The following is a 23,246-nucleotide window of genomic DNA, read 5'->3' as shown; positions in this document are numbered from 1 at the left end:
TTTGGGGGTGTTTTTCTGCTAAGGGGACAGAACAACTTTACCGTATCAAAGGAACGATGGACGGGGCCATCAAATCTTGGGTGAGAACCTCCTTCCCTCAGCCATGGTATTGAAAATGGGTCGTGGATGGGTATTCCAGCATGACAATGACCCATAACACACGGCCAAGGCAACAAAGGAGTGCCTCAAGAAGAAACACATTAGGGTTCTGGAGTGGCCTAGCCAGTCTCCAGACCTTAATCCCATAGATGATATGTGGAGGGAGCTGAAGGTTCGAGTTACCAAACGTCAGCCTCGATACCTTAATGACTTGGAGAGGATCTGCAAAGAGGACAAAATCCCTCCTGAGATGTGCAAACCTGGTGGGCAATTACAGGAAACATCTGACCTCTGTGATTGCCAACAAGGGTTTTGCCACCGAGTACTAAGTCATGTTTTGCGAAGGGGTCAAATACTTATTTCACTCATTAAAATGTAAATCAATTTATAGCTTTTTTAAAATGCGTTTTCTGGATATTTTTGTTGTTATTCTGTCTCCCGCTGGTATAATAAATCGACCATTAAAATTATAGACTGACAGTTTCTATGTCAGTGGGCAAACGTACAAAATCAGCAGGGGGTCAAATACTTTTTCCCCTCACTGTATATAGAAGTGACTCTTTATATTCATTAACTTGATATTTGCGATGTTTCCTGAAAAGGCTCCATCCAATAAAAGTCTTACTCTGTTTTGAGTTGGTTATTTGCATAGAAATCCCTACATTTTAGGGATCAAATCTCAAGTTAACAAAAATAGTCACTTAAAGCTGAAGATTATTGTACACATATATTACCTTCTCCCGCGATCAACATTTTCAAAAATGTTGTATTCAAGAAAGACCTTTCTTTTGAGACCCAGTGGTGACGTCATCACTACCCCTGTCTTTGCTCCGAGTTTGGTGGAAAGGACCAGCAGGCACGTCACATCACAGCGCCCTGCTTCGGGTTCTTCTCGTTATATGAAAGAACATGTCCTCAGCATCCCTTTGAATGTGCATACTCCTCCTTGCTGGCCAAAGGACACTGCAGACTTTATCTGTGGCAGAACACAAAGAAGGCCCTTCTAAGTGCAATAAAATGAGACTTTAATTGCCCAAAGGGTGGTTAAAAACACTTTCCTAACTGGCCTGCGGTGAAGAGCGGCGTATTTCCCAACTTGCTCACGGTGAGGAACAGCGGATTTCCTAACTGGCCCATGGGGAGGAGCTGCGTGTTAGGTTACCAGCAAGTGCCACCACACTGCCGGAACCAGTGAGGAATGCAGATACCCAGATAGAACATCAAAAGGGGGCAGCAACGCGTTTCAGAGCATGCACAATAACTCCTTCATGAGTTATGAAGGAGTAGCCAGTGGGGAAGCTTAAATCCCCAGCCACCATCCATAGTTCCAACCTAGTTACCATATAAGCTTCCCCACTGGCTCTGCATCCATGGTCATGAAGGAGTTATTGTGCATGCTCCAAAACGTGTTGCTGTCCCCTTTTGATGTTATATCTGGGTATCTGCACTCCACGCTGGTTCTGGCAGCTTTTCCTGGTTACCTGACGCGCAGCTCCTCACTGCGGGGCTGGTTGGAAAATACGCTTCTCCAACATCTTGAAGCAGTGGTCATCAACCCTGTCCTCGGGGCCCACTAACCGGCCAGGTTTGCAAGATACCTGAAATGCATCTCAGGTGATATAATTTGCTGCTCGGTGATTGCAGTATTCTAGTCTTCATCTCCCCCAAGGGAATACATAAAACCTGGCCTGTTAGTGGGCTCTGAGGACAGGGTTGATGACCACCTCTTATGTTATCCGATGAGCCTGTATATACTTCACCTCTTGCAAGTGTTTTTAACTGTCCTTTGAACAATTAAAGCTTTATTGCACATAGAAGCGCCTTCTTTGCGTTCTGCTTTCTACCAGAGTTTGCTTCTCTTTAATGGAGTGCCGCTGATGTGCACCTCAAGACATCTCCCTACTTTGCCCTGGTTTCATCTTGCATCAAACTGTGAACTGATGATCCCAGGAGGGTCGATTTTTACCTAGAGCGCCTTTTTATCCTACCATTTCTTTGTCCAGATCTTTATCTGTGCAATCTGCTGATCAGCTGCTCGAACATACACGTCTAAAGGGATGCTAGGGATGTGTTCTTGCACCTCAAGACATCTCCCTAACTTTGTCCTGGTTTCATCTTGCATCAAACTGTGAACTGATGATCCCAGGAGGGTCGATTTTTTACCTAGAGCGCCTTTTTATCCTACCATTTCTTTGTCCAGATCTTTACCTGTGGAATCTGCTGATCAGCTGCTCGAACATACACGTCTAAAGGGATACTAGGGATGTGTTCTTGCACCTCAAGACATCTCCCTACTTTGTCACGATTTCATCTTGCATCAAACTGTGAACTGATGATCCCAGGAGGGTCGATTTTTACCTAGAGCGCCTTTTTATCCTACCATTTCTTTGTCTAGATATTTATCTGTGCAATCTGCTGATCAGCTGCTTGAACATACACGTCTAAAGGGATGCTAGGGATGTGTTCTTTCATATAATGTTTTTGGAACACAAAGACAGATGGCAGTCAAAATTACCAAAAAGTTTTATACCAATATAATGCTGCGCTATCCAATTGTGATCATACGGTAACCGTACTGAATCACAATATTACTGGCTGCAGTTAAATAGTGGTGGTGAGATATTCTATTCCTTTATATAGGAATAGAATATCTCACCACCACTATTGAACTGCAGCCAGTAATATTGTGATTTAGCACGGTTACCGTATGATCACAATTGGATAGCGCAGCATTATATTGGTATAAAACTTTTTTGGCATGAGCATATGGGATGCGATCAATGCTAGCAGCTGTCCTTCAATCATCTCTAATTATCATTTTGGATTTTCACATGGTAGCTCGCAAGATTCTGTTTGTTTTTTTAGAGTGAAAATTACCAACCAGGACTGTGCAATTATGAGTTAATTAAGGTAAAAAAATATAAAGTAATAGCTAATTTTTCATTTATACAAGAAGCTGAAAATATATAGAATTATTTCTCGATAGCCTGAGAGTGCGGTCAGCAACTGTCACTATACTAATGAATTTCATCAAATGTAACAAAAATCCCGTAAACTGTAAACCAAAAAAAATAAAAAATAAAAAATAAAAATAAAAACGCCTTCCTTAATAGCAGGACTACAGAGACACTAGCTGTAGTGTAGCAAATAAAAATAAAATAAAATAATTGAATAAAAAAAAGCTAAACTGAAATGATCTGCAATTTTTGCCTCAGAGTCCACCGCTAAATACGAAAACGCAGAGAGAAACGATATCTCAGAAGGGGGCTTTCCATGAAGTGTGCAGTCTGTACATTGAGGTATTGGGGCAATAATTAGGGAGAACAGAGCCCCCTTGTGGACAGGATAAGTGCAATATAAACGCAAATGCATAGGTAGGTTCCAGTTCCTGGACTGAGGACGATGTTCTGGCGTCAGGTGACGGTCCATCGACGTGGTGCCATGATCGTGGACCCGGTGTGAGAAGTGAGCGCGGGGGGGGGGGGGGGGGGGAGGTTTGCTGATTTAGGCGTCATTTATAAACATTGCAGGAGCCATATTGCGTAGCGAACCAGCAATGATCAAAAATCAGCCAATCAGCTGGCTTTCCCCACTCGCAATGTTATCCGGTCTGTTCCAGCTTAGCTGTAACGTGACAACCTGGAAAGGAGATACGTAACGAAAAGAAGTTGGGGTGTCACTGAAGACGCAGTTTTCAAATACTGGGGGGTGTGGCTTCCCTTCTTCACTTCGCTGACCGACACCTTCTCCTTGTTCAGTGGCAATTCTGACAACGCGGGTCACATTTTCTTCCGTTCACGTTACACCGACACCCCCCTGAGGTGTCTCCTGGACCCTGCAAGTACAGAAAATGGGGGGGGGGGGGGGTCATTATGCATATAAACAATTGCCATTGGAGGAAAACTTAGAGTGACATCATCAAACCAAACGCACCACTTAAAATTTGCTTAAAGGTCAGAAAGAAAATGTTCACACTTGAATTTAAGTATCAAAAAAAAGGTAATGCTAATGATTTTGGTCAATTTCATTTTACATGTACTGTACTTAGAAACTTTAAAGCTTTTACATCAAAATTTTATATAATTTTATTTATTTACGATCTTGAATGTCTCAAATATTTACACTGTCCACATCGCTCAGTTTGTAAAAGACGCTGAGCCCTATAAATGGCTTGGCTTGCATGATTGTAGGCAGCCTATTTATAACTAAGCAGATATATGTATGTGTGTGTGTGTGTATATATATATATATATATATATATATATATATATATATATATATCTTTTTTAAGTTAAAAAAAGTATACATTGAAGTTTTACAATTAAGAGTATTTATTTTTATATAATCTTACATTTTGCATTTTTTTAATAATAAAAAAAAACTGTTTTAAAAAGTATAAGTTGAAATGTTATATCATTTTAATATATAATCTTACATTTTAGTAAAAAAAATGAGTTTTAAAAAGTATCAATTGAAATTTTATATCATTTTATTTATTTTATATGATATTAAATTTTCCAATTTTTTGGAATGAAAACATTATTTTTTTTAAATTATAAATGTACTTTTATATAACTTTATTTATATCTAATCTTACAAAAATATTATTTTTTTTAATGAAAACATTTTTTTTGAAATATATAAATTAGAATTTTATATAATTTTAATTATGTATATCTAATCTTACACAAAAAATAAAAAACTCATCTGAACTGAACGGCTCGCAGAGTCCTGATAGGGGAAGTAACCTCAGAATGATTTGTTCCTAGTATAAAGGTTCATCACACTTGTGGTTGTATGTAAGAAGTTTATTGGAGTTCTTAGCCCCCATCAGGGCTAGTGTATGGGAAAATAATAAAGACAACCAATAAAAAATCTCATGCTTAGGATGTAGAGTAATAAAAGAACATTGCTATAGATTGCATATATAGATAAAAAAAAAAAAAGAAGATAAACTGACCAGGTTAAGAAAAATAGATCCAACAGAAAACAAAAAATATACTGAAAAGAACAATAAAATAGAATATAAAATATCAATTCAAATATGTAAAAACCTCTGCGCTACTAAAAGTGACTAGTGCTTAAATAGACGGAATTGCTGCAAAATCAAATAGCGATCACCAATCACATACAATGAAACAAATTTGTCCAAATCTTGCAGATAATGCGCAAAACCTCTTACTCCAATAATAAACTCTGTAAACAGTTATTTTAATAAGATATAATGAATTCTCAAAATGAAGAAAAGTGCTGACAGTCAATAAAGTGCTAAAATGTGCCAATAGTCCATAAAGTGCAAAAATAAATCTAAAGTGCTAAAAAAGTGTGCAACAGTCGCTAATATAAATGGATATTCCAAGAATAACATCCAAATAGGTGCACGTGCTCTTGTTAACGAGCAAGAGGTTTTGCGCATTATCTGCAAGATTTGCACAAATTTGTTATAAAATATCAATTGGTGTATAAAATGTCGCAAATCTATTGTAAGTGATAAGAATATAAATATAAAAAAATATTTGTGTATATATATATATATTTGAATCTATTGAAGATAATGATAAGCATATAAATATGTCATATATCAGAGTATAAAATATACCAGAAATCCAAATCTAAATACATTTAAGAATATGATAAACATACACATCATATCATATACATTTATATATTTATCATATTCTTAATTGTATTTTGTATTTGGATTTGTGTCATATGTTATACTCTACAATATATGATGTGAATTTGATTATGTCATTACCTATTTACTCCTTGCAATTCTATATACAAATTTATATATATATATATATATATATATATATATATATATATATATATATATATATATATGCTATCATGATCCTCAATAAGTATTTGATATTCTATACACCAATTGATTTTTTTATATTCCATTGGATCCATTCTCTTACCCTGGTTGTGATATATATATTTTTTATATGTCCAATCTATAGCACCATTCCGTTATTATTGTACATTGTAATAATGAGATATTTAGTGGGAATGCTTTAGCAGTCCCACTATTGTTAATCGTTTTTTTATTTATTAATCATCATCTTTTTAATTATATTATTCCGTACGTTTTTTGGCTCTGCGTAACTTCTGCATACCTTCAGCTATTAAAGCCATTTAACTTTTAAAATGTTCCGCTCTTTCAACTGATGTTGGCTCTTCTTCACCTTTTTTTCTACTATGTATACTTTTTCAAAATATTAAGCTTTTTAACACGTTTTTTTTAACATTGAAGTCAATGAGAGCATGCTTAAAATCCGTAAAAACTTCTTCCGCTGCCAAAAGTTTCAGCTCCTTCATACTTTCACCTACAGACGCCAAACAAACTTTAAAATGTTCACAAAATATTCAGCTATCTGGCTATATCTTTTCAGTTTGATATCTTTTACAGTTTTTGCGAAAAAGCGGTTTTAAGTTTAGTGTAATTTCATTAAATTTCATTAAATTTAGGGCAGCCAGGCTTTTGTTGTATGTTTTGTTTCCGTGGTTACCAAAGCTTCTTACACACAGTGATGGGCAGTGGGGGAGAGCACAGACACACCATGTACTGATTTATAATAGAGGAATATGATGGGCAGTTTTGATGGGGGCAATATGATGGGGCAGTTTTGATGGGGGCAATATGATGGGGCAGTTTTGATGCTATTCAGCATTCCCACGCATTTTCTCCAGGAAATGCATTTTCTAGTTATAGGTTGTTGTAACGACAGCCCGAGTATGAAAGGGGTTAAAGTCGTTTAGGACATTCCCCAAACAAGGCAGCTGCCAAACACTTCCATCAGCTGAACAAGAAACCCATACGAATAATTCTCCCCCAAGACGAGACGAGGCTCTGTGTTGAGGTTCTAGCAGGAATGAACCTTTATTGGAAGGAATACAGGTCTTATATACAGTAAAAAAGAGGAGCTGCTCATATTACTCTTAAAATACACCGGTGACCAGACCTAATTAACATGAGTTAATTACTAATCCTTTAGACTTGGCCTAGATGACTCAGACATGACCTTTAGGCCAGACTTGCCATCTTGTAGCTCAGAAAACACAATCAACATTTTACAAATCAACACAGATCTCCTTTACACAATAGCAGAGTTAATTAACACAAACAATGGGGATCTAATGACTCTTACTAGAGACTTATTTACAATAAACACATTCTAGCAGACAACAGACAGACAGGTGGCCTGAGTTGATGACATCAACACCTTCTATGAGCTTCAACATTATGAAGGCTATCACTATAATATGGCATATACAGGGCTCCCAGAGTCTGTGCTTTGGGGGGACATGAACTTGAATCCAAAGTAGCACAACCTCGAGGGTCCCCAGGCATACAGCTCACAAAGAACACTGTTCCCCCAAATGCCAGGGCTCATGATCGGTCGGCAAGAGGCTCACATTCAGTCCCCTCCAAAAGCCTCTATCCCGGCTAGGTCTGTCAGTTTTTCTATATGCTAACCCTGAGGCATTTCCCCTGAAATGCGTTAGCTTTACTAATCGCTTATTAACTATGAACTCAAATAAACATCTTAACCCTTTCCCGCCGAGCGTACGCACATCTGCGTACTCGGCTTCCGAGGGTTATACCGGGATGATGCCCGCACCTGCAGGCATCATCCCGGTACCGTTTTTTACAGCAGGCGATTGGCTATCCAGGCATAACAACCGATGCGGCTAAAAGCCGCTCGGCTGTTATGCCGGAGGAGCGGGAGGGGACGTCCCCCCCTCCCGCCGCCTCTCGCCGCTGTTACCGGTGCTCCCGCTCGATCGGGAGCACCGATTTGCGATCCGTCGGCTCTGGCTGCTGGGGAGGAACTGGAACGAAGCCGTAATCGGCTTCGTTCCAGTCTCCTCATCGTAAACACGGAAGCGACGTCATGACGTCACTTCCCGTTTACTCGGCTGCCAATGGCGCCGGTTTTAAAAAAATATCCGGTATTCAGAATCGCCGTTTTCGGCGATCTGAATACATTGAAGTGTAAAGGAGGGGTGGGGGGTCTTTTAGACCCCCGATCCCTCCATAAAGAGTACCTGTCACCACCTATTACTGTCACAAGGGATGTTTACATTCCTTGTGACAGCAATAAAAGTGATCAAATTTTTTATTTTTTTTTTTAAACAATTTAGTCATTTAAAAATAAATAAAAAAAATAAAAAAATAAAAAAAAAAATTTCAAAGCGCCCGCCGTCCCCGCGAGCTCGCGAAGCAAAGAAAACGCATACGGAAGTCGCGCCCGCGTATGTAAACGGTGTTCAAATCACACATGTGAGGTATCGCCGCGATCGTCAGAGCGAGAGCAATAATTCTAGTAGTAGACCTCCTCTGTAACGCTAACCTGGTAACCGTAAAAAAATTTTAAAGCGTCGCCTATTGAGATTTTTAGGTACCGTACTTTGTCGTCAATCTACAAGTGCGCGCAATTATAAAGTGTGACATGTTTGGTATCTATTTACTCGGCGTAACATTATCTTTCACATTTCGCAAAAAAATTGGGCTAATTTTACTGTTTTGTTTTTTTTTTATTCATGAAAGTGTCCCTTTTCCCAAAAAGTTGCGTTTAAAACACCACTGCGCAAATACCGTGTGACATAAAATATTGCAACAATCGCCGTTTTATTCTCTAGAGCCTCTGCTAAAAAAATATATATAATGTTTGGGGGTTCCAAGTAATTTTCTAGCAAAAAATATGGATTTTAACTTGTAAACACCAAATTCCAAAAATAGGCTTAGTCATGAAAGGGTTAAATACAACTACAAGTGTGATGAACCTTTATACTAGGAATGACTTCCATACTCATTCTACCCTGTGGAGCGTCTTGCTTTCTCTTTCAGAAAGGCAGAAGCCTGGGACCTCAACAAGTCTTACAGACACCACAACTTTTTTGGTTATGAGACTCCTCAAAAGGACAAACCACCTTCACTTGAAACCATTCAATACACTACACACACATATTGGTTAAAGTTGAATGCAGAGACTACTTTCGGAAGGGAAAGGAAGGCAGACCAAGGCCTCAATAGCACCTTGTCTTTGTGCAAGACCGCTGCCAGAAAAGACACTTGCCTAGCCGAGATGATTGCCACAAGAAACAAGCGAGAAATGTCTCTGTTAGTTTCAAATCAAGGGCTTAAGAAGTGTTGAGAGAATTGGAAAGGGGGAGTCACATGGGAAACCCCATGCACAAAAGTCTTAATCAGAGAGTTGGAAGCCAATGGTCTCTGAAACAGAAGAGAAAGGGTAGAGTTTTCATCCTTGAAGGTGCTAAGTGGCAAACGATAGTTCAGACCCAACTGCAGAAAAGAGGATCTGTCCAACTGAGAATCTCCTGGGGTGAAAGCATTTAGTCTTACACAAGGTAAAGTATACCCCTTCCATGTTCAATGATAAGTCTTGCTGGTAGTAGGCTTCCTAGCGTTCCTTGAGCATCATAGAAATCAGACTCAGAGATGCCCCTCTCCCTTAGAACCAGTCAGTAAATCCAGACAGATTTTAACTTTGAGCCCAGTTCGTATGCTAGTAGTTGTACCAGGTTGGAGTATAGCATCTGCCTGGGCCAACCTGGATCGCTAGAAAGCCCTCAGTCTCAATCCCGCAGAGCATACATGGAAGAACTTTCATGGGAGGAAACTCATAGATCATGGAGTAAAGATCCTTGGACTGGGACACAAAACTCTCCAGTTTGTTGCTGAACCTGAAGTCCAGGACATTTACATGTGACATCCCCCACCTGTGACAAAGGTCCTGGACATCTCTGGGTGCAGAGATCCTCTCCTGGATCCAGATTCTGCCAGCTGATTAAATCTCAACTGCAAGTTGTCTACACTGGGAATGTAAATGGCTAACAAGGCTGTAACACAAAATTCTGCCAAGCACAGGATCTACTCTCTTGTTTCACAGTGAGACATCTTGTACCTCACTGATGATTGATGTACACCCTTGCTATGGCATTGTCTGACTGGATATAAATCAGACTTCTCAGACTCCAACGTCAGATCATGGAGCCTTCAAGACCGGAACAGCCTGGTCCTTAGGGTCAACCAGATTGATTTATCAAGAGACAGAGCTGAGGTGTCCCAAGATGACAAGATATGGAATTGGGTAAAGGAAACTGATTTAAAGGAGGCTACTATGAGCCCCAAGAAACTGCAGAACCAGAGGCTCAGATGACTTCTGGATTAAAAAATAGACTTGAAACCTGAGAGACTAGTGTCTCTTGGGGAAGGAACACTCTGGCTTAGGAAGTATCCAAGTCCAGCTCCAATTACTCCAAGTGATGAATCAAAACCAGCGATTTCTGAAGATAATGACATTCAGAGACGTGTTGTCCTTCAGTGTTTGCTCACTGTTCATGCAACAGAAGGGTGCCCTAGTATGCCACAATGGGAATACTCAGAGAGAATAACAGATCTATGTCTGGAGCCAGAACCTTGGTGAACACAAGGGGGGCAAAAGATAGGTCAAAATGTAAGGGCCACAAACTGTCGATGCGAAGGTCCTAAAGCAAAACATAGGGGGTGTTGATGACCTTAAAAAAATGTATATAAGTATCTTTTATATCCATCGAAGCCCCCTTCTGAAGGGAAGCAATGACAGATCTGGTTGACCCCATCTGGAAATTTTTGGGCTGCGTATAAACATTCAGGGCCTTGAGATTCAAGATGGGGTAAATGCTCCCTTTTTGAGGCAGTGAAAAATTTGGAGTAACACCCCTGAAAGCTTTCGGCAGCAGGAACTGGGGCTATAATCCTTTGATACATAAGTGCATCATGAAGATCAGTGAAATGCTGAGGGGACACAGGAAGGTTTGAGGAAAGAAAGTAAGGAAGGGGCAGGAAACAAAACTGAAGTTTGTAACAATGGGACTCCACCACTTGTCCCCGGGCATCAGGGATGCAAGAAATGCAGGTGGCCGTAAAGGTCAACAGACATCCCCCCTTCCTCTGGAAATTGAGGGTGCACCTTTGTGTCAACTTGAACTTGTTGTTGGATCTGCCAGCTTTGGAGTACTAGGCTTTCCAGCTGGGTGGGCAGCCAAGGCTGTGGGAGCTTCAAGTCAAAGGTGACGTTAAGCTGAAAGGGAGACTTCTTGGTTGGACTCAAGAACCAGTCTGCCCCTTCCATTGGGAATGAGTAGCATCCTCAGTGGCAGCATCCACAGCCATGCAAACTAAATGCTTCTTGCAAGAAAGTTATGCAGTCCAGCACGTTAGCCAAAGGACCCTACACATATGTACCAACAATAGACTATTGCAAGAAGATGGGAGGCCTCTAAGCCACCGCAGCTAAATCTACCACTAGGCAACTGATCCATTTACAAAATTCTGTAAAGGGCCTCCAGTCTCTTTGATAACAACTGGGTAATTTGGGCCATAAGATTGTGCATGACCCTCAGTGCCGAATTTAGACCTTGGGGGGGCCTGGGGGACTTTCACTTGGGGGCCAATCAACATAGAAATTAAATTATATGACAAAAACTGAACTGAAATGAAATTAATGATAAACCCCACACCTGTCCCAAATTTGACCAATCTCCTAATTTTGGGAAAAACTTACAAAACTTGCAAAATTACAAAGTTTTACCCCATTCAAGTTCACAGAGTGTTAGATTCATCCTTTGATCCAATCAGGATCAATCGGGGTAGTGAGCTTCTCTCTCATGTTTCTCACTGCGATAAATTGATGATGGTCATTAACTTCACTCCCACGATGAGGGTCAAGGCTGTTGCCTGGCACAGTCCAACATTTTTCTCCTCCTTCTCCCTGCCTGTCAGCACGGGAGTCTGTGTGTGAGCCATCTCCTCCGCCCCTCCCCTCCCGCCGCTGTGGCTGTCAAATCACAAATCCTGGAATTGGGCGGCACAGTGGTGTAGTGGTTAGCACACTCACCTAGCAGTAAAAAGGGTCGCTGGTTTGAATCCCAACCACGACACTACCTGCCTGGAGTTTGCATGTTCTCCCTGTGCCTGCGTGGGTTTCCTCTGGGTACTCTGGTTTCCTCCCACACTCCAAAGACATGCAGGTAGGTTAATTGGCTTCTGTTCCAAATTGGCCCTAGTATATGAATGGGGACCTTGGATTGAGGGTTCCTTGAGGGTAGGGGCCGATGTGAGTGTGCAATGTACAGGGATAGGGACAATTGTAGACACTCACTCAGGTTGAACTGGATGGACTGGTGTCTTTATTCAACCTTACTATATAACTATGTAACTATGGATCCCCTCTGTTACAGAAAGATATAATGTGTAGTATCTGTGTCTCAAAGATTATGCAGGGAAATTCCTCATTTCAGAGCGTCGCTGTGCTCACATGACCTCCCGCAGCTCCCCTCCTCTTCTCTAGGCTGAAGTCAATAGGGAATCTCAACCCCACCAACCGTAGTACTCAGATTGGGGGAGGGGAGCACCAGGAGGTCACGTGACCACACAGCAGCACTGTAAAATAAAGTATTTCGCTGCAGTTTTTTAAAAAAAACACAGATACTGCACAGTACATCTTCCTGTAACAGAAGAGATTCCAGGATTTGTGAATAGTGACTTTACAACCACTTTAACTGTTCCGTATCCTGACATCCAAACACTTTGTTTGGACCTGTTTGTGGAGAGTGTGAGTGGGTCCCCCAATAGAGCAAAACTGTCCCCTATTTTTAGAATCAGACATGTTGCAGCCACAGCTCAGGAAGCAATATACAGGGATCAGGGTGAGAGGTAAGGCCTTGAGTATTTGTTAAACCAGAAGAGCTGGTGGCCGGTGAAGCTTCATGACCAGAGGGCTGGGCGGCTGAGGACGACCAAAGTCACTGAAGGCAGACAGCAGGAACAGGTCAACGATTAAAGTTCAGCATGGCTCTTTTGAGCAGGGAGATGCTTCCTCGACACTTTGTGGAAGGAAAGAGAAGGTGGAATGTGTGGGTGACACTCTACCCAGCAAAATGTTGTCAATAGTAATAGAAAGTAACCTTTTCCATGGCAAAGCTGGTGCAAAACCGGGAAATAATGGTGCCTGGAGACCAATAAAAATGTGGAAGCTCTCAGTATCTGGCTCAAATGGCCTACTCACAAAGGGAGTTTTCAGAAACAGGGGAGGCACAGAGACAACGGCAGTGGCTTTGGACACCAAAAGCACCCAAGCCGCATACTTAACTAGAACTATGTGATAGTTGGGAGCCTGCGGCTGACACTGCAATCCAGAGAGGCATCAATGCGGTACATCCAAAATGCCAGGATGAGGATGACAGGGCTGCGGTGGTGTAAAGAACTGCAGTAGTGTAGAGAAGAGTCTTGATTGAGGAAGAAATAATAAAAAAAAAAAAAAGATTGCTAGAAAAAATAAAGGTTATTCTTTACTACTTCAATACAGGGCACTTTCAAATATGTGAAAAGCGTGGCGTGCATTTGTATTCAGCCCCCTTTACTCTGATACCCCTAACTAAACTCTAGTGGAACTAATAGCCCTTAGAAGTCACCTAATCAGTAAATAGATTCCACCTGTGTGTAATTTAATCTCAGTATAAATACAGATGTTTTGTGAAGCCCTCAGAGGTTTGTTAGAGAACCTTAGTGAACAAACGGCATCATAAAAGCCAAGGAACACACCAGACAGGTCAGGGAGGGAAGTTTTGGAGAAGTATAAAGCAGGGCTAGGTTTTAAAAAAAACTATTCCAAGCTTTGAACATCTCATTGAGCTCTGTTCAAGCCATCATCCGAAAATGGAAAGAGTATGGCACAACTACAAACCTACCAAGACATGGCCGTCCACCTAAACTGACCGGCCGAGCTAGGAGAGCATTCATCAGAGAAGCAGCCAAGAGGTCCATGGTAACTCTGGAGGAGCTGCAGAGATCCACAGCTCAGGGGGGAGAATCTGTCCACAGGACAACTATTAGTCGTCTCTCCACAAATCTGCCCTTTATGGAAGAGTGACAAGAAGAAAGACATTGTTAGAAGAAAGCCATAAGATGTCCCGTTTGCAGTTTGGGAGAAGCCATGCATGTGGAGGACACAAACATGGAAGAAGGTGCTCTGGTCAGAGGAGATCAAAATTGGCCTAAAAGCAAGACGCTATGTGTGGTGGAAATCCATAACTGCACATCTCCCTGAACAAACCATCCCCACCGTGAAACATGGTGGTGGCAGCATCATATTGTGGGGATGCTTTTCTTCAGCAGGGACAAGGAAGCTGGTCAGAGTTGATGGGAAAATGGAAGGAACCAAATACAGGGCAATCCTAGAAGAAAACATGTTAGAGTCTGCAAAAGACTTAAGACTGGGGGGGAGGTTCACCTTTCCGGCAGGACAACGACCTGAAAGATACAGCCAGAGCTACAATGGAATGGTTTAGATCAAAGTATATTCATGTGTTAGAATGGCCCAGTCACAGTCCAGACCTAAATCCAACTGAGAATCTGTGGCAAGACTTGAAAATTGCTGATCACAGACGCTCTCGATCCAATCTGACAGAGCTTGAGCAATTTTGCAAAGTAGAATGGGCAGAAATGGTAACTCTCTCTCTCTAGATGTGCAAAGAGAATTTCTTTAAAAAAAGCACACCTCTAATGCCACAAAAGTGCAGCAAAAACGCCAGTTTTTATGGGCAGTTTTTGAGTGCCTCAGTGTGAAAAGGGTCTAAGTGTAGTATTAAGAGTTGAAAATTTTATTGACACAAGATTAAAAAGACTCCAATAAAAAAGATCGCTCATCACATGATGGGAATCAGCAGCTCCCCTCTGTCCTACGGGCTTCGGTTGGTGATTCGGACAGCTAGGCGATGGTGGAAATGGGCATGGATGCCCTGCAGATCCAGGAAGTCCACACTGGCCAGCATGGAACGCTCCAGCGGAAGTGACATCACCGGGGGGAATTGAGAGCCAGATGTGTTGGGCTGTACCAGGGCCCTGAAAATTTGACATTAGACCAGGAGCCTGGCGCAGCCCGACAGATCGATTCCTCCCTGGTGACATTACATCCGCTGGTGCGTTCCATGCTGGCTGGTGTAAACTTCCTGGATCTGCAAGGCGTCCATGCCCATTTCCACCATCCCCTAGCTGTCAGAATCACCAAGCGAAGCCTGCATGACGAAGGCTAGTTGCCCATTCCCATCATGTGATGAGTGATCCTTTCCACTGAAATCTTGCGAGTCTTTAATTTTGTGTCAATAACATTTTAACTCTTAATACTACACTTAGGTGGCGCCTCCCCCCTTCCTTTATTCTTAGCCCCAGAGAGCTGGTCACACTCCGAGGGTGGCTGCCCCTTCTGCTGCAATCCACAGTCATACGAAATGTATGCACCCTATGGACTGGGCCTTTTGCCCCATATATAATACTTTTTTTTTTTTTTAGAGCTGCCCTAAGACTTTACCCTCTGTGAGCCGGAATTCTCTGATCTTTTAACCCTTTTGGTTACTCCCAGCAGCTACAACCTATCTGCCAACTGTCAGATGGAAGCGATCAGGCAGCTTTGCAGCCACCCAGTCGCTTCCACGTATCCTGGGAATGGCAGCAATCTGCGTTCCATCAGCTTAACTGGAGAGACATTAGGGGACTTTTAAACCCATGATGTCTCATTAAAGGGTTACTAACCCCTCGTTTAAAAAAGAATAATAATAATAAACTAACAAACTATATCATAATTACCTCCACTGTGCAATTGGTTTTGCACAGAGTGGCCCTGATCCTCCTCTTCTGGGGTACCTCCGTGGCGCTGGTAGCTCCTCCTCTTCTCGAGTGCTCGGGGAAACGATCTCCTTCGGGACACCAGTGCGGGCGCGCACCCAAGTCCTGCTTCTGCATTTACTGACACAGAGAGAGCAGGGCTCGGGCCCGGGGGCCCACGTCATTGGATTTGATTGACGGCAGAGGGAGCCAATGGCTGCGCCGCTATCAATCTATCCAACCAGGACATGAGACAGAGCTGGCGTGCTCGTCCCTGAGGTGAAAAAAAAAAAACAGGTTCAGGTAAGTAAAACCAGGGGCACTGGGGGGCTGCAGCATGACAAAAGGTTTTTCACCTTAATACATAGCATGCATTAAGGTGAAAAACCACCCCTTTAAAGAGAACCTGCCACCAAAAAAATCATCACATAGAGGACTTTTTGTAGCCTATGTGATAAAAAAATAAATAAAAGTTTAGTGAAAAGAAGGGGATATAGGGATCGACTGGGAAGGCCGATTATTGCAGGCCGATATCAGCATTTTCTGAAAAATCGGTATCAGACGCAAACTAGACCGATATTGCTGCAAGGGGTTTTACCGGGGTGATACTTGCAGCTCCTTTGTTTAGGCCCCTTTCACACAGAGCCGAGAGAGTGCTGCTGCTCTTGGGCACAGCGCTGGATCAAGATTGGGCTCAGATAAGTATTCGGGGGGCTGAAGGAACCCTGGACACAGAACGTTTTTGCAGTGAAGGTAGAAAAAAAAAAAACAGAAAAAAAAACCCTTCTACCTTTACAAATCACCTTAATGCTGGGCGCACAAGGCTTGGCATAGCGACTTTCCCTGGCAGGGCGCACGTTCCTCCGATATGCAACATTTCTCAGGTCCCCAATTTGACCTTACCCTTCTCCCCTTGGTTCTTTATGCTCCAAAAACACTCCACCTTCACCTAGCACCCTCTCACCTGTGGCCCCCAGCGAGGGCCCTTGGTCACCCAGCAGATCTCAGTCTGACACATGGTGCAGCGGATCCAGTCGCAGCCGTCTTTCTTTTGGACAATGATCTGACAGGCGGGACAGTACATGGCTTCCCCGGTCTGGACGAGTGTCTGCAGAGAGAAGGAGGAAAGGAAAATAAACTCTGACAGCTGTGCCAAGGCATTGCTAAGATTATTCACCCATCCACTGAGAATGGAAACTGCTGTGTCGGGTGGAGGGTTGGCGGGTGATCAGTGCTTACCTGTTCGTGAATGTAAGGTGAATATGCAGCATTAAACTACGCCTATAATTTTGCTGGTGGGCAGGTGGCCGATGCTAGCCCGGGTCTGTTCCAGCTAGGTAAGTTGGCAAGAAATGTGAACGGTGATGTTAAAAGGAACCTGATCCTATCAGTAAGATTCCTCGATTATGGGAGGCCTCCGACCAATGAGATCTTCGACATGGTGCTCAGTACCCTTTGGTCTCTCACCCATGATTGCAAGGAGACCGCAGGTCACATGACCCTCACCTTTAGCATGTCGCTGGTCTGTCTGGCGGCAGTGTCATTCAGCGCTCGGATACGCAGGTCATCCTGGTACTCTTTGCAGTTCATTCCAGTGTGGATGGCCTGTGGGGATAAACACTCATTAAAGTGAACCTGTCCTGGCCTAAAAGATAAGAACAGTGCTGGAGTGCTGCCCTTAGAGTGCTGTCATGTTGGGATTAACTCCGCCCCCCTTTACAGCACTAATCCCCACCCCTGTTACTCAACTACCAACACCAGAACTTCAATAGGTATTCTGGCTCTTAATAGCTTTGGGGGGGGGGGGGGTTTAATGGTGATATGGAGGGAAGATGAGATCCTGTGTACAATCCGGCCTGGGATGCGAAAGGGCCCCACAGTGCCACCCGGATTGATTTGAACACTTACACAGGGATATGTAACCCCCACATGGTGCTGTACTTCACCACTGTTATTACCATCCTCTCCGAGTACTCCGCACCAATTTCTCCCTCCTCTTTGTGTTGTCAGTGCTGATAGCCCCACCCCGGAGCAGTCAGTGCTGATAGCCCCACCCCGGAGCAGTCAGTGCTGATAGCCCCACCCCGGAGCAGTCAGTGCTGATAGCCCCACCCCGGAGCAGTCAGTGCTGACAGCCCCACCCCGGAGCAGTCAGTGCTGACAGCCCCACCCCGGAGCAGTCAGTGCTGACAGCCCCACCCCGGAGCAGTCAGTGCTGACAGCCCCACCCGTGAGCAGTCAGTGCTGACAGCCCCACCCGTGAGCAGTCAGTGCTGACAGCCCCACCCGTGAGCAGTCAGTGCTGACAGCCCCACCCGTGAGCAGTCAGTGCTGACAGCCCCACCCGTGAGCAGTCAGTGCTGACAGCCCCACCCGTGAGCAGTCAGTGCTGACAGCCCCACCCGTGAGCAGTCAGTGCTGATAGCCCCACCCCGGAGCAGTCAGTGGTGACACAGCCCCACCCGGAGCAGTCAGTGGTGACAGCCCCACCTTGAGCAGTCAGTGGTGACAGCCCCACCTTGAGCAGTCAGTGGTGATAGCTCCACCTGTGAGCAGTCAGGGATAACTCCACCTCCAAGCAGTGAGTAGTGAAAGTCCCATGTTCTTCGCAGCCAGTGGGTATAATTCTACCCCCGAGCATTCAGTAATGATAGCCCCATGCATTTAGTAGATCTGAAAACATACACAGGTATATGTAGCCCCCACATGTAACATGATGATGTACTTCACCAGTTTTTTTTTGCCATCCTCTATGAGTACTCAGCATTAATTTCTCTGTCTTCTTTGTGTAGTCAGTGGTGATAGCCCCAAACCCCGGAGCAGTCGGTGTGGTGATAGCTCCACCCCCCCGAGCAGTCGGTGTGGTGATAGCTCCACCCCCCCGAGCAGTCGGTGTGGTGATAGCTCCACCCCCCCGAGCAGTCGGTGTGGTGATAGCTCCACCCCCCCGAGCAGTCGGTGTGGTGATAGCTCCACCCCCCCGAGCAGTCGGTGTGGTGATAGCTCCACCCCCCCCGAGCAGTCGGTGTGGTGATAGCTCCACCCCCCCGAGCAGTCGGTGTGGTGATAGCTCCACCCCCCCGAGCAGTCGGTGTGGTGATAGCTCCACCCCCCCGAGCAGTCGGTGTGGTGATAGCTCCACCCCCCCGAGCAGTCAGTGTGGTGATAGCTCCACCCCCCCGAGCAGTCGGTGTGGTGATAGCTCCACCCCCCCCGAGCAGTCGGTGTGGTGATAGCTCCACCCCCCCCGAGCAGTCGGTGTGGTGATAGCTCCACCCCCCCCGAGCAGTCGGTGTGGTGATAGCTCCACCCCCCCCGAGCAGTCGGTGTGGTGATAGCTCCACCCCCCCGAGCAGTCGGTGTGGTGATAGCTCCACCCCCCCGAGCAGTCGGTGTGGTGTTAGCTCCACCCCCCCGAGCAGTCGGTGTGGTGATAGCTCCACCCCCCCGAGCAGTCGGTGTGGTGATAGCTCCACCCCCCCCCCGAGCAGTCGGTGTGGTGATAGCTCCACCCCCCCGAGCAGTCGGTGTGGTGATAGCTCCACCCCCCCGAGCAGTCGGTGTGGTGATAGCTCCACCCCCCCGAGCAGTCGGTGTGGTGATAGCTCCACCCCCCCGAGCAGTCGGTGTGGTGATAGCTCCACCCCCCCGAGCAGTCGGTGTGGTGATAGCTCCACCCCCCGAGCAGTCGGTGTGGTGATAGCTCCACCCCCCGAGCAGTCGGTGTGGTGATAGCTCCACCCCCCCGAGCAGTCGGTGTGGTGATAGCTCAACCCCCCCGAGCAGTCGGTGTGGTGATAGCTCAACCCCCCCGAGCAGTCGGTGTGGTGATAGCTCAACCCCCCCGAGCAGTCGGTGTGGTGATAGCTCAACCCCCCCGAGCAGTCGGTGTGGTGATAGCTCAACCCCCCCGAGCAGTCGGTGTGGTGATAGCTCAACCCCCCCGAGCAGTCGGTGTGGTGATAGCTCAACCCCCCGAGCAGTCGGTGTGGTGATAGCGCCACCCCCAGAGCAGTCGGTGTGGTGATAGCTCCACCCCCCCGAGCAGCCGGTGTGGTGATAGCTCCACCCCCCCGAGCAGCCGGTGTGGTGATAGCTCCACCCCCCCGAGCAGGCGGTGTGGTGATAGCTCCACCCCCCCGAGCAGGCGGTGTGGTGATAGCTCCACCCCCCCGAGCAGCCGGTGTGGTGATAGCTCCACCCCCCCGAGCAGCCGGTGTGGTGATAGCTCCACCCCCCCGAGCAGCCGGTGTGGTGATAGCTCCACCCCCGAGCAGCCAAGGGTGATAGTTCCACCCCCCCCCCCCCCCCCCCGAGCAGCCAGTGGTGATATCTCCAACCCTCAAGCAGTCAGTGGTGCTAGCCCCAGGCTTTTTGCAGTCAGTGGGGATAGTCCCACCCCGAGCAGTCAGTGGTGATAGTCCCACCTTTCCTGAGTAGTTAGTTGCGCAAGCAGCATCCTCACTAAATAATCTGTGGAAAAAGCTCCACCCACCCTGTATAGACACTTGTAGCAGCTCCACTCTCTGTGCAGTCAGTTGTGGCAGCCCTGCCCTCTCTGAGTAGACGATGGTGGTGGCTCCACCCTCTCTGAGCAGTTAGTGGTTGTAGCTTCATTCTGTCGAGTCAGCGATTGTAGCTCCACTCTGCCTTGATAGTTAGTGGCAGTAGCTCTATCGTTCCTTAGTGGTCAGCACTGATAGCTCCACCCTTTATGAGTAGCCAGTCAAGGCAACTCTTCTCCCATGACACCTACCTTGCAAATTAGGCAATTCTCAGCTCCACAAATGGGGCAGAAAAACTCATTGACGGAGTCCTCGTAGATGCACCACCCCTTGCAGTCTGCTGTGCGGCAGTGGTAACTGTTCTGACTTCTGCTCTCCGCCACTATCAGGCCACGCTCTAGGAAACGGGAATACTCTTCCGATGACACCAACTGTGGACAAAACAAAGCAACATGCAATCATCGGTCTGTAGTCATGTACGGTCTACATCCCTGGTGCCGCATGTGTTCCTGCTCAACTCAGTGGGTGACCCTTGGGCCACAGCAATCCGTAATCCGAGTGGGAGCATCATTGTTTTTAAAGTGGGCAGAGACCTCTAACAGTCACTTGTAACCCCAGGTTCTAATTGAATTTATAGATTTGGACTTGCAATCTCTCAGTTACCTGCAGCATTATATATACTTAATGTTGTTCAAGCCCTCTTGGTGATGTCCGGGTTCACAGCTGAAGTCCTTATCTGTTGACCACCACACTGCTCTACATAGAGACATGTAGCACATGGCAGTGATAGAAGAGGAATATCATGCAGTTATCACATACTGTAACAGCGTTCCCTTCCTATATTCTTTGTGAATTATTTTCCAGTCACCAGGAGGCGCTGTGCAACCACACTTGGGTCTAGAACACGGTCTGCAAAGCTTACACGCTAATGTCCCCCACAGTCACACACTATTATTATTATACATTTTTATAGCTCTGACATATACAGCAGTGCTGTACAGAGAGCCAGTCACATTAGTCTCTCTAGCTTACACTCTGACGTCCACCAACAGTCACACATTATTATAGCTCTGACATAAACCGCAGCGCTGTACAGAGAACACTGAGCCAGTCACATCAGTCTCTGTACCAGAGGAGCTTACACTCTAATGCCCCCCCCCCCCCCCCCGAGTCACGCACTATTATTATACATTTATATAGCTCTGACATATACCGCAGCGCTGTACAGAGAACACTGAGCCAGTCATATCAGTCTCTGCACCAGAGGAGCTTACACTCTAATGCCCCCCCCACAATCACAGAGGTTCATCTTTTACCGCTCGGATCTCTCTCTGTTGCAGCTTGCTGTCGCAGGCGTACATCTCATCCCGGAAGGGGCAGGAGACCTCCGGGTCCTCACAGCAGTTCACAACCTGCCGCAGACAATCCCTGATGGGAGGACAGAGGGGCGAATATTATAGATAGACTTAATAATCAGAACTTACAACATTACCTATGAAAGATGTCAGGGGTCAGAGGTTAACTGAAATCTGATAGATGCTTTCCTATCAACTGACTGTCTCCCAGCTGGTGGTGAGGATGGTGGAGGGTTGGTGGTGGTGGTGAGGATGGTGGAGGGTTGGTGGTGGTGAGGATGGTGGAGGGGAGGTGGTGGTGAGGATGGTGGAGGGGAGGATGGTGGAGGGGAGGTGGCGGTGAGGATGGTGGAGGGGAGGTGGCGGTGAGGATGGTGGAGGGGAGGTGGCGGTGAGGATGGTGGAGGGGAGGTGGCGGTGAGGATGGTGGAGGGGAGGTGGCGGTGAGGATGGTGGAGGGGAGGTGGCGGTGAGGATGGTGGAGCGGAGGTGGCGGTGAGGATGGTGGAGCGGAAGTGGCGGTGAGGAAGGTGGAGGGGAAGTGGCGGTGAGGATGGTGGAGGGGAGGTGGCGGTGAGGATGGTGGAGGGGAGGTGGCGGTGAGGATGGTGGAGGGGAGGTGGCGGTGAGGATGGTGGAGGGGAGGTGGCGGTGAGGATGGTGGAGGGAGGTGGTGAGGATGGTGGAGGGGGGTGGTGAGGATGGTGGAGGGGGGGTGGAGGTGAAGATGGTGGAGGGGAGGTGGCGGTGAGGATGGTAGGTGGCGGTGAGGATGGTGGAGGGGAGGTGGCGGCGAGGATGGTGGAGGGGAAGTGGCGGTGACGATGGTGGAGGGGAGGTGGCGGTGAGGATGGTGGAGGGGAGGTGGCGGTGAGGATGGTGGAGGGGAGGTGGCGGTGAGGATGGTGGAGGGGAGGTGGCGGTGAGGATGGTGGAAGGGAGGTGGCGGTGAGGATGGTGGAGGGGAGGTGGCGGTGAGGATGGTGGAGGGGAGGTGGCGGTGAGGATGGTGGAGGGGAGGTGGCGGTGAGGATGGTGGAGGGGAGGTGGCGGTGAGGATGGTGGAGCGGAAGTGGCGGTGAGGATGGTGGAGGGGAAGTGGCGGTGAGGAAGTGGAGGGGGAAGTGGCGGTGAGGATGGTGGAGGGGAGGTGGCGGTGAGGATGGTGGAGGGGAGGTGGCGGTGAGGATGGTGGAGGGGAGGTGGCGGTGGAGGGGAGGTGGCGGTGAGGTGGGGGAGGGGAGGTGAGGTGGAGGGGAGGTGGCGGTGGAGGGGAGGTGGCGGTGAGGATGGTGGAGGGGAGGTGGCGGTGGAGGGGAGGTGGCGGTGAGGATGGTGGAGGGGAGGTGGCTGAGGGGAGGTGGCGGTGAAGATGGTGGAGGGGAGGTGGGGGTGGTGGAGGGGAGGTGGCGGTGAGGGATGGTGGAGGGGAGGTGGCGGTGAGGATGGTGGAGGGGAGGTGGCGGTGAGGATGGTGGAGGGGAGGTGGCGGTGAGAGGTGAGGGGAGGTGGAGTGGGAGGTGGCGGTGAAGATGGTGTGAGGGGAGGTGGCGGTGAGGATAGTGGAGGGGAGGTGGTGGTGAGGATGGTGGAGGGGAGGTGGTGGAGGGC

At 46.7% G+C, this 23,246-nt stretch overlaps 1 protein-coding gene across 1 annotated transcript in view; it reads right to left on the bottom strand.

Annotated features, from left to right (window-relative positions):
* Nucleotides 1-2,809: 2,809 nt before the first annotated feature.
* The window catches only part of RBCK1 (RANBP2-type and C3HC4-type zinc finger containing 1), a gene marked incomplete in the record, with an annotated part of 94,376 nt that continues 73,939 nt past the window's right edge, over nt 2,810-23,246 (bottom strand). The window contains 5 exon segments of the mRNA XM_077493493.1: nt 2,810-3,934; nt 16,740-16,883; nt 17,282-17,380; nt 20,532-20,711; nt 21,597-21,708. Of these exon segments, the coding sequence (XP_077349619.1) occupies nt 3,854-3,934; nt 16,740-16,883; nt 17,282-17,380; nt 20,532-20,711; nt 21,597-21,708 (616 nt within the window).

This window comes from Lithobates pipiens, unplaced genomic scaffold (assembly GCF_037356315.1).
Source record: "Lithobates pipiens isolate NorthernLeopardFrog02 unplaced genomic scaffold, aLitPip1_a1.2 Scaffold_19, whole genome shotgun sequence".
Lineage (NCBI taxonomy): Eukaryota > Metazoa > Chordata > Amphibia > Anura > Ranidae > Lithobates > Lithobates pipiens.
This window is presented reverse-complemented; position numbering and strand designations above follow the sequence as displayed.